The sequence below is a fragment of the Tiliqua scincoides genome, chromosome 3 (assembly GCF_035046505.1).
Source record: "Tiliqua scincoides isolate rTilSci1 chromosome 3, rTilSci1.hap2, whole genome shotgun sequence".
NCBI classification, from domain to species: domain Eukaryota; kingdom Metazoa; phylum Chordata; class Lepidosauria; order Squamata; family Scincidae; genus Tiliqua; species Tiliqua scincoides.
Window position 1 is genome coordinate 10,843,334 of NC_089823.1, and position 12,399 is coordinate 10,855,732.

Consider the following 12,399-nt stretch of genomic DNA (forward strand, 5'->3'; position numbering starts at 1 on the left):
CAATTATTGTGAGAACTCAATTGTGCTCTGCTATGGAGCTTTGTACACTGACTTGGGCATTTGCTTCAGCATGGGAAATGTGGGATATATTATTATTATTATTATTATTATTATTATTATTATTATTATTATTATTATTATTATTATTATTAAGAAGAAGACGAAGAAGAAGACGAAGAAGATGAGTAGTTATATACCGCTTTTCAACAAAAGTTCACATAGTGGTTTACAGAAAAAATCAAATAACTAAGAAATTACTCAAAATTTTTTAAAAAAATCATCTTACACTTTTCAGTTCAAGGGCCTTCCCGGGTGGGGAGCCGTGGATAACTGTGGGATTAAATTCTGTACAACATTAACAAGGATCAACTGCAGTTTTTTGGAGATATCCTTGTGAAATAGGTTTTCTGCTGTTAGTTCTCCAATAAGCTTTTTCCACCACTCCTAAAAACTGTGTCCAAACTTGTGTCATACGCATAGATTTAGTAGGTGCTTTTGAATGCAAGAGTTGAGAAATTTGGCATTTGTACATTTGTAATCCCTTTGTTTATCTTGGAATCTTAACAGTGCAGAATTTGTGGTTAGGCTTGCATTTGCTCATTTGCATTGTCACAATAAGCCCAATTACACTTGGGATGTTCCTAACTTCTCATGCAAAATTTGGTTGTTGTATGCTGCCTATTAAGTATTAAGTACTGTATGCTACTGTGTCTGGCTCTTATGTAATGCACAGCCCTGCATTGCTGTGGTTTTTGTGGATTTGGCAACTTAAACACAAATTGTATATGGGCTAAATGTTATTGCAAATTAATATTTGTGGCAGTATGTTATATTTAAACGTAAAGTGTCTAATACTACAAAATATTTTGTGTTCTCTAGGGCTTTTGTATAACAGCCATTCTGCTTCATAAGGGCTTTAGCTTAAACTCATAAATTAGTACTTTGGATAAAAATAATTTCATTCCCCTGCCCCCCCCCCACATGTGTTGTAAATGTGCTATGCATTTCTGAAAAGGTACTAGAGCAGTCTCTTGCACCCCAGTTTTTTTTTGTCTCTTAGATTCAAATTATCTTCTGAGACCCTGTTTGCTTTCAACCAGTTCCTGACCTTTGAATATTTTTGCTAATGCGAAGAGTGACTATCGTTGAACTTGGTGCTGACTTCATTCTGATTTTGGTTACCACTGAAAAGGGGAGGTGGGGGTGTGGAAGCCCAAAGGGCACTCCTGATCTCTTAATTGTAGTTGCATCTGCAGTGGGCCTTTTGAAGTTCAGATACAACTAATTTTAGTACACAGTGCTTCACCATTAGCTATTTTGCTTGGAACTTCCATCCTTTGTTCACTTAGTTTTTATGCAGAGCTGTGAATATTGTGGGTAGTCTGGTTCTGAGTAATTCTTCCATGTTTTCTTTGACCTGATTTAGTACATGATTTTTTTTGTTCAGCAGTTGAAATGGCCATGGTGATTTAGTGTGCCAAGCAAAGTGGTCCTCCTGGTGCTTTAAATGGGAATGGGAGGAGGGACTGTAGAGAGAGCTCCAGGAAGGAGCTCTACTTTCAGTCTCACTGACAGTTACTTGGCTGGTATGGTTGCTGCTGTTGAGGGAAATTGGATCCGGGGCATAGGTGATAAGGGACTAATATGCAGAGGAAAAAAAAGATGGGTTCAGTTGGAGTATTTCCCCTTCCTGGAGAAAGTGACCAACAGTTGAACACCTTGCTCTGAAGAAGAACAGATGGCTGCCCACTCCAGTAGCCTTTTCACACAATATTTTGATTAGCTTTCAGTGCCTTGTGGATTGCAGCTATGATGGAAGTTATACTAAGACTGTATACCTATGTGGGTGAGAAAATGACATGATGATCTTCGTAGAAAGTGAACCAAATACCAAAGTGCAGCATAATAGTCTGCATCATTGCACTGAATGAATTGCAGAACCATGGCTTTCAAAATTGCATTGCTTGGTTCCTTCTCCCCTCCCCTTTTCAGAGGCAAAAATGATGGATGTCTGCATTTCATTGAAAGTAAGCGTTGGGAGATTCCCATCAATTTTGCTTGCCTTCGAAAATCTCCCACACATTGTGTATATGAGAGCAGAAAGCCTTTGACCACCGAAGCAGTTTTCATAAAGGTCCTTGGGAATTTTTAGATGAATGTTCATGTACCAGAGATGTATGAGTTTCTTGTCTCATCTTCAAAGTATTTGAACTCTTCATTGTTGTTATAAAGATAGAGGGGGAAGATTAGTTTTCTCATATAGATCAAGTTATTATTATTATTAAGTTGTTTCTTGGCTATTTTGTTCCTAGCCTTCCTGAAATCTCTTTTTAATCTTGTTGCCTTGAAACAAACATTTATCTAGATTCCTGTAGACACTGACTTAAACAAACGCACCCACTGGAAAGGACTTCTTTTCTTCCTTCTTTTTTCTTCTTCTTAGAATTGTGTACAATGGATGGAGAACTAGGAGCATGCAGAACTGATAAAGTATTGCAGATTCCCAGGCACCAGCCTAAATTGTTTGGCTGCATTCCCAAATGTGTAGGTGCCAGCATTCTCGCTAGCCCATGCTACCTTAAGTGGTTTTGGTTTTCCATATCTTTTAATTATGACCTGTGATTATGTTTGCTGTGGAGCTCTGTGCGTCACTGAGGTCAAGCTGACAAGGTCGATTTCTGTGGATGATGGTTGTCCATTTTCTTACGCAAGAACTGTTATCGAATAGAAGATCCCAACAAAAGTGACTGCTAAGTGTCAACAGATCTATTTCCTTCATTGGTTCTTTTAATGTTTTTGGATGGAGATTATCTGGCACCTCAGATCTTTATGCTTAAAGAGACTACAGCGTTATTCCAGTCAGTCAAAAAGCACATACAAATTGTTCAAATAAAACTTTTCATCCTTCTTTTCTCCTTATACATTTACATGCATTCTTTTGTCATGGCACTTTTTCATAAAATGGAATCAGATTCATTAGGCGTTTGTCCTATATATAGAAAACTTTTAATCTCTTTTCCTAACTCTTAATGCTTAACATTCTTGTCCCCATCCCCCCCCCCAATTCATTGCTTTTTCCCCCGTTCCTGCCAGGATGATTAGAAAAGAAAGGTAGAGAGGGATGAATGCTGCTGGTTGAAGGACCATCTTGAGAAATGTATATGTTTCTATGTTGCTTAGAACGCCTTATGTCAGTGGTTCCTAAACTTTTTTGATTGGTTGCTTCCTTGATCTATTGGGCCATTAGCTGTGGCTCCCCATTACAGCTACAATCCTATACAGTGTATAGGGCAGCAGGTTTTTCATGAGGATTCCACAGCTCCTCTGGCTGGTTTCTGGTGTCTCCCTGGGAAGCCACGACTCACAGTTTCGGAACCACTGTCCTATGTTTAGAAAATGTGATCTGTCCTTGCTTCGGAACAGCTTGTCTCTAGAGAACTGTGATGTGATGTCTCTAGAGAACTGTGCTTATGGATAGCCTAGAACAGTGGTTCTCAAACATTTTAGTACAGAGACCCACTTTTTAGAATGACAATCTGTCAGGACCCACTGGAAGTGATGTCATTAATCCAGAAGTGATGTCATGTCAGAAGTGCCACCATCAAATTAGGCTTCAATCCTAAACCGTGATTAGCCAAAGGTCCCACTACACAGTGCCCTTGTGCTGTTCTTATTTTTCAGAGCTCAGAATTAAAACATTCCAGCTCGGAACTCAATGCAGAATATAGACTTGGATCCTTCTCCAACCATACAGCCCTCCCCCCCTTTCCAACATCCCATTTTCCCACCTTTTAGGGTAAAACACCATGCCCCTCTCCCACCGGGAACCTGCCTTGCCCAGCAGCTCTGTACCCTATATTTTCAGCTCTGCAATGGCGCTTGAGCTGGGTATTACATGACCTACCTAAAATTGGTTCATGACCCACAGTTTGAGAAACACTGACGGACAACATACAAAGATCTTCTGACGGTTTGGGTTAATTTAGTATCAAGTGTAGCTTTTGTTTTAATTCTGCTTGATTAATGTCGTGAAGGTTAGGGCCTTTCCAGCGCTGTTGCAGCCATGCCAATGGGGTAGACGGTGCATCCTGCATGGGGGGACAGTCATGGAGGCCTCTTCAAAGTAAGGGAACATTTGTTCCATTATCTTGGAGCTGCATTGCAGCTGCATTAGCACTGGAAAGTTGGATAAGATTGTTGACCCTCAATCTCTACTTTACTGCTTTAAATCCCCAGCTGAGTTTGCATAAAAATAAGAGTCTGAGCAACTTTTGAATCTGCTAGCAAGGACTTTGGCTCCACAATTGCCACCATCTACTTGTTAAGGCCATTTGGATACTCCAAAATAGATGCTAGATAGGGAAAGAACTGCTTTAAGGTAATCAGGGATCGCCCTGTCTGCCCTAGTTAACATTCTGCATTCCTCTTGCTAATTTTCAGGAAAAGTATGCAGGGAAGCAATGTTAATATGTTTTGTCATAAATCATGGATGCACTTTCTAATCAAACAAAACTACTTTCCTTAAAGAGAAGATCTGTATAGAAGTAGCATGGGCGTAGCAAAATACATAGTCTTCGGCTGATGCGTCTGCTACTTGGGTTTGGTTTGGTTGTTAGTATCAAAGAGAGCACAAATTGCACAAAGTCTCAGATGCTCTGACTGCTTGATTTGTAGCTACCCCAGCCTGCCCCCTCTTAGCTTGGAGTAGCTCCAGCTAAGCCCTGTGTCCTGGTAGAAAGAGCACATGGAAAGGGGGGGGGAAGAGTGCTATAAGGTGTTTTTTCTTTTTAACCAAAACTTTCAACTGTGCTAACAATCATTCTTTCAGCTCCCTCTGTTGGGTAATAAACCAATGGACGTTTAAATAGAATGCTATGAGGACTGGCAGATAGAATACCAGGGATGGGAAAACCCAGTGCAGCTTGACTCAAGTCGCCAAGTCATTGCCCCCTGTGACTTGACAACGAGTCATAACGGGGGGCACTTTCTGAGTTAACCGTTAGTGACTCTAAAGGTCTTGAGTCGAGTCACCCACCCTTTTAAAAAGCCAGCCATGGAAAAAACAGAGCTGCTGCTGGGGAGTGTGTGTGTGTCAGAGTTCTCTTTGAACACTCATCTGATGTCCCATCCATCTGTAAAGAGGACTGGAGGGGTGGGAGGGACGGCAAGGGAGCCAGGACAGAAGTGGCAAGAGGGAGGAGGAGGGTCATGGGCAGCAGCTGGGAGGTTTACCAAGATGACTTGATCCTTGCAGCTCTACTCAGAAGTAGTCCCTCTTCAGCTGGTCATTCAATGAGGGTCCCACCCCAGAGCCATGCTGTGCAAATCGTGATTGCTATGAACTCCTCCCCTGCCTCCTCTTTCTCCCTGGGCTGAGTCACCCCTTTAAAAAACCAACCGTGGGAAAAATGGGGCTGTTGCCAGGCTCTCTCTGTGTGTGGGAGCTCTCTCTAACTACTCCCCTGCTTCGCCCTTTCATCTGTAACAGGCTGGGAGGGACTGAGTGAGTGCCAGAACAGAGGAAGTGGCGAGAGGAAGGAGGGTCACAAGCAACAGCTGCGAGCTTACCAGGACGACCCAATCCTTGGCAGCCCTAGCACCCCCAGGCACAGGCAGACTCCAGTCAGCACATGTGGGGACGAGTGCTGAGTTGGGGCCCCTGACTTGAGTCTTTTTCAGAATAGCTGAATCAGCAAAAATCACGCATTTTCGCGACTCGAGTTCCCAACACTGCAGAATACCCGAACTTGCTATCTGTGTGACAGACAGGATTAAGCAAAGGAAATGCCATATATGCACATAATTTTGCATTGCTACAGTAATTTCTCCCATGGATGGAAACAGACACTTTCTGTAGGCCTGAATAATCACAAATTGGTATAAGTAGGAAATGGGAAAGCTCATTTATGGGAAAGTATAACTGTGTAACTCTGGTGTGTATGTATTTCCTAAAAATGAAATTTTCCCCCCACATTTTTTATACTGCCCTTCTTCCAAGGAGCTCAGGGTGGTATACATAGTTCATCCCTTCTTTTTGTCCTCACATTAACCCTGTGAGATAGGTGAGGCTGAGTGATAATGACCCAAGGTCACCCAGGAAGCTTCATTGCTGAGCCGGGAGAAGCACCCAGATCTTCCAGGTCTAAGTCCAACTCCTGGGCCACTACACTATCCTGGTTCTATTCATATAACAACAAATTTATTTAAAGCAGTGTTTCTCACCCTGTGGGTTGGGACCCACTAGGTGAGTCACGAGCCAATTTCAGGTGGGTCCCTATTCATTTCAGTATTTTATTTTTAATGTATTAGACCTGATGCTACCATGGTATGTGATGGCATTTGGAGAAATGTTGCACACCTGTACTTTTAACAAGCTACTATGTATATTCTTTTAACAAAGGTAGTCAATGGGTCTTACCTAGGGTCAGCCTAGGATTGCTAAAAATTTTCCTGCTTGATGATGTCACTTCCGGTCATGACATCATTTCTGGTGGGTTCTGACAGATTCTCATTCCAAAACGTGGGTCCTGGTGCTAAATGTGCGAGAATCACTGATTTAAAGAGTTTTATCCCACACCTTTCCTGGAGATTGAAGGAAGCTTACAATATACTTACATAGACACAATAGAGTTAGTAGAAGCAAACTACAAAATCAGTTGCAGAAACAAAAAACAGAGATCAGAAAAAGGGCGACTGTTGGAGTCTGTCATATTCATAGTACTGATGTAAAGGCCTTCAAGAAGTCGGGTCTTCAGCTGTTCTGTGGAGGAGCAGCGGAGCTGAACTTTGGAAAACTGGGAGTTATGCATGATGGGGGCAGCCACCGAGAAGTTCCGTCTTACAGGAAGCCACCAGCTGCACTTCAGTAGAAGGTGTGCCACCCACAAGAGAAACAATCTGAAGGGTCTTTAGGGGTTCTTGAGGGGGAGGTAGTCCTTGAGATGCATAGTTCCTAAGCTTGTCTATGTATATAATGTATGTATGCATTTATGTATGTTTTTATTTATATATATAAAAATATAAATATAAATATAAAAAAGCAGATTTAGGGCCAAAGTATTGCAAGGATCACTTACCCCACACAAATCTGCCCATCCTGTTAATGTTTCCCCATCTCTTGATGATTTCTCTTAACTATTTTTGAAACATTTTGAGGGGTAAGCATTTAACGTCACCCTTAGGGTGACTTGTTCTAATTGAGTTATGGGTGCATTTTATTTTGTGTCAATGTCTGCCTTTGACTCTCCTGCTGTAGCCCATTGTAGTGTTTAGTCTGCTCAAAGGTAGTTTTTGGAGGTCCGGGGCAGTGAGTGAAAGCACTACACGGGAACCTGTAAGCCATGTGTTGTGGTCAATATTTGGTTTCAAAACAACTGATGTTTGGATTCTTTTTTATATTGAACACTTGTTACTTAAGTCTGTGTTTTGGGTTCTCTGTATTATTTTGAAAGCTTAGCTGTTCTTGTTGGTTTTAAGTGAACTTTTGCACCAATGTTGCGCTGTCAGACTTCAGTTGGAAGTAGGAAATGGGTGGGTGTGAGTGATTAAACATTACCTAAACCTCAATTGTAATGCTTTGTTATTTTAGATCTCCCTTCCACTCCTACCCCCCATCATAGTTCTAGATTCAGAGTAGTGAACTGCTCAGTTTTTGGTGTTAGGCAGCTGTTGACAAGATCAATTGGTAATTAAAGAAAAGGAATTCATGATGCGGTTGAATTCTTCATGATTTAAGTTATTTCATTTAGCTGCACATCAGAGGGGTGTATGTTTGTGGTTCTCTTTTTAAAAGATTAGATCTGGATTCACAGCAGTTGTAATAAACAGTTTTATGAAGTTTGTTCGAAGAAAATGGCCATGTTGGCTTTTCATCTCCTTTTTGTCAGTGGGCAATAGGTATTTGTTCCCATCTAATGCAAATAAATTTACAGGCATATTGTCAGTTTTCTTTTTTTCTTCTGTTAGTGAATATTTTCTTCTGCAAGATATTGTCCAAACTCCTACAGCGGCATAGTCTGGTATCTCCAGAGATTCCGGGAGGCCACAGAGGAGGGTCTTGGTTTTGACAGCACTGTATATGGTCCTGTGGTCAAGAAGGAAATGATACACATTTTTTTTTTCTTTGCATGACCTTCCTGGTCAGTCCAGCCTGTTGCTTGTGATTCAGCTGGAAAAACATACCTGTTGAGCAATGCCAGGCATTTTACTGAGATAGCAGTTTCGGCTTGCCCAAGGCAGTTAGTTGAGCAGTGAACTGCATCTCTGATATACCTTTGTCTTCTCATGGAGGAATTCATATGTGCATATTAGGGTGAGCTAAGCATATTAGGAGACTGTAAAATGAAGCTCCTGCATTTGTAGTTCAGGGAAGAATAGAAAGCATCTGTCAGACTCTGAGATGTAGTTGTAATTGTCTGTTGCAGCAAAACAAAAGAGACTTGTAGCACCTTGAAATTAACCAGTTTATTTCAGATCATCAGACCATCAGATTTGGGGTGATGTAGCAGGTGTATTTGCTAAAATAGCTGCTCAAATATGAAATAAGTAAAGAGTATGCACTTGGTTGATCCTAAAGATTGAGATGATACGTGAAGGAGTTAGTATCTGACTTCATAAGATCTAAGCCGGAGGTATCAAACATAAGGCCTGTGTGCAGGACACAGCCACGGAAGCTCTTTATCCGACCTGTGTGATAATTGGGCTCTCTCAGCACCACCATGGGATGGCTGCTCTCATGTACTTATTAATAGAGGCAGCACTGCTGGAAGGGTGACACTGGGAGAGCCCGATTATTACATGAGTCCTCCTTTTAGCAGTCCTGCTTCTCCTGAAATGTCACTACTGAAAGGGAGGCCTCCTTGATAATTGGGCTCTCCCAGTCCCACCGTTTCAGCAGCACCACTTCTGCCAAGGCTTTGGGAGGAAAAGATGGAAGGAGGCCTCCAAAAGTGAGGAATGGTACTGGGAAAAAGGCAGACCAAGAGGGGTGAGAAAGGAAGTAGCTGCTGAGACATTTGGAGAGCTCAGTTATCATGTGGACCGCTCCTTCTTTAGTGCATGTTCTGCAGAGGCATAACTTTGCAGAGCTCCTCTCCGCTGCTGAGCTGTGAAGTGACGCCTCAGCACAAGCAGCACTGCTGAAAGGGCAGTCCACATGACAACTGGGCTCTCCCACAATGTGAAAACATGATCAAGATTTGTGTATTCTTTCTTCAGTCATTTGCAGTCTGACAAATAAGGGGAGGGGGAAGAATAGCGTAACTTTGAGCGTGGCCTGGACCCCTCAGAAGGTTCTTGTACAAATCTGTTATATAATCTTATGGCTTTAGAGTTCAAAACTAGAACTCAACCCTGTAGAGAACAAGGAGCTCTTGTGCATGCCACAGCAGCCTGTCCCTCTCAGAGCGAGCTACTTGTATGAATGGGGTTTGCTAGAAACATCTCATCAGTGTGAATGGGTGCATATTCTCCCTCTGGCTGTATGGCAGAATTATTTGCTGCATATGTTGGTTGTAGTGTTTTTATAATATGATAAATCATAACCTCAGTATGGCTTAATAATTCTGTGTATTGTTTTCTGTCTTTAGGAGAGGGCTGCTTACAATTTACATGGCTAATTTGGTAAGTACCATTGTAATTTATAGACAGAGCTGGCCCATGCATGAGGCAGGGTGAAACGACTGCATGAGGTGGCAGACTGGAGTTGGTGGTGAGCTGGCGAGGTTGCCTGTCACCCCTCCCAGCCTGCTGCCTGCTCAGCCACTTCGCCCTATGCTGCCATTCTTTCTTCGCTTTCCTAGAGTGAGCGCAAGGAGGGTCAGGGTAGTGGTAAACCACCTCTTTCTCCAGTAGCACTGCCTCAAGTCATCACAGCAGCGGTGGTGCTGGAGAAAGAAGCCACAGGAGGCTGCAGCAATCCTGTACTGACTACTCTCCTTCCAGGTGAGCAGTTGGAATAGGATTGCACTCTCCTTTTTGTCTGCCTGGCTGTTTCGGCATACCAAGGATGCACTTTCCAGCATGCTCTGAAGTGGTCAGGTGGCAACAAGGAAGAGGAGGAAATAAGGAGGGGGATGCTCTCTGTTGGCTGCACTGCTGCTTCCTCCCTGTTATACACCCAACTATTTCTTTAAACAGGCTGGGTAAGAATGTTTCAAAGAAGTGGCCAGGTGGGCAAAGAGGAGATGGCAAGGGAAGAGTGGAGGGAGGGATGCTTATGCGCCAACACACACAGAACAAAAAAGGAGATGGAAAATTAAGGCACTGTTTCAGATGCTGCTTCATCTTGGGCCAGACCTGTATATAGATTGAATTATAAACATGGAATAATTTTGAACACTATTTTTACAGTCAATATGAAAACACTCTGCTTTGTTTTAACACTATGCGTGATTTTAACCGCAGGCCCCTTTGGGTTCAGTGGTGCTTACTTTCCTGTAAATTTGCATAGGATTAAAGCTTCAGTTGTTTAGTTATTAAATGCAATGTAAAACACCAAACATGATGAAAAACTTTAACCGGATTAATTACTACCTAGGTTACAGAAACGTTTGCATCAACTACAGAAACTGTTCTTATATCAGTTTTTACGTCTCATGGCAGTGGCGTCACTAGGATTCGCGTCACCTGGTGCGGGAGGCCTGCACGGCTCCCCATTCAGTGGGTGGGTCAATGCCCCAGGTGGGTGTGGTGATGTACCATCGCCCCGCCCCCACCGGTTTTTTGGCTGTACCTTTTGTTAGAACACAGATTGATATATAACATGATAGTATTATTCCTCCAAATTCAGACTTTAGTGATTTTGAAAACTTGTAGGGTGGGTGTCTGTCTCTCTCTCTCTCTCTCTCTCTCTCTCTCTCTCTCTCTCACACACACACACACCCACCCCCGTGTCAACTTACTAACAACTTATTGCAGCAGTTCTCAAACTTTTAGCACTGGGACCCACTTTTTAGAATGACAATCTGTCCAGGACCCATTGGAAGTGATGTCATGGCCAGAAGTGACATCATCAAGCAATTAAAATATTTAATTATAAATAATTAAATTAAAATAAAATAATTAAATAAGGGGGAGTCAGTCCTGTTCCACCAAGTGAATCTACTCTGAAGTAAGTCCTATTGTGGTCAATGGGGCTTACTCTCAGGAAAGTGTGGGTAGGATTGCAGTCTGTGAGCTCAAACCTATGCATGTCTACTCTGAAGTAAGTCCCATAGTGGTCAATGGGGCTTACTCTCAGGAAAGTGTGGGTAGAATTACAGCCTGTGAGCCCACACCTATGGATTTCTACTCTGAATTAAGTCCCATAGTGGTCAATGGGGCTTACTCTGTATTCTGCCTGCAATAACAACCCCCCAAAAAGAATCAGTGAGATTTCCAGCCCTCCCCAGTGCCCAGTTTAAGTTCTTTTATTTCAGGCATATCAAGATAAAGACCCTCTTGGCTTTGCAAGTGCAAAATAGAAAACTTTCCCCTTACCATTCAAGCCTCTTTTTTGTTCTTTTTAGGGGAGGGCTGCCTTCTGGAGCAGCTCCATGGGATCAGGACCCTACTGGTATCCTCACATTCCCCTTTGCCTGGCCTGACCACCAGCCAAGGCACGTCTGCCTACTCACGAGTAAACGCGACTGTGAGGCTGCTTTGCTTTTCATAAGGCTCCATAGACTGGGAGGGAGGAACCATAGACTGGGAGGGTGTTTTGGGGGCTGCACTCATTGGATGAGGACCATTTTGATGTCCTTGGAGCCTCTCAGCCAGCCTCCACTAAGGCAAGTCCTCCTACTCGTGAGTAAACGTGGCCACATGGCTTCATTTCGGGCTCAGACTTGTAGCTGGGAGGGGGGCAGCTTCTCGGTTGTTTTTTTTTGGTTGCATTCATTGGATTGGGACCATTCTGGTGTTGTTGGATTCCTCTCAGCTTGCCCTTTCCGATGGACTATGGCAAGTACGCCTACTCACGAGTAAACGCTACGAGTGAGTGAGTGAGCGCTATGGCTCACTTTCACTTTCCATAGGGGTCCATGCATTTTTTCCTTCCGGTTTTTTGGCCATAACTTTTGAACAAAAGGAGCGATTTCAGTTCTGTTTTTTTGCACTGCACTCCACTGGCCATTCTGCATCCAACAGTGTATGGCATGACGCAGTAGCTCCTAACCCCGCAATGTTAGTGCGTCCTCCCCCCAGAGCGCATTACTCCCCGGTGCGTCACCTGGTGCGGCCCGCACCCCACGCACCTCCCTAGCGACCCCAGTGTCTCATGGATAACCTCTTTTTTCTTATAGACAATTCAGTTGCTTGTTAAAAATACTTATGTAGACGTATGTCAAGTGGGTGTTCAATCCTGGATAGCATTTTTGATGTGACTTTTCACTGTTCATTATTGCTTTGTATATTGCAAAT

The 12,399-nt window shown here is 43.0% G+C and overlaps 1 protein-coding gene across 1 annotated transcript in view; it reads left to right on the forward strand.

The window, feature by feature from the left end:
- TMEM135 (transmembrane protein 135) overlaps nucleotides 1–12,399 on the forward strand; it is a 211,938-nt gene that overhangs the window by 45,872 nt on the left and 153,667 nt on the right. Inside the window, exon 4 of the mRNA XM_066621837.1 lies at nucleotides 9,588–9,621. Coding sequence (XP_066477934.1) covers nucleotides 9,588–9,621 — 34 coding nt within the window. The remainder of the gene's footprint in view (nucleotides 1–9,587; nucleotides 9,622–12,399) is intronic.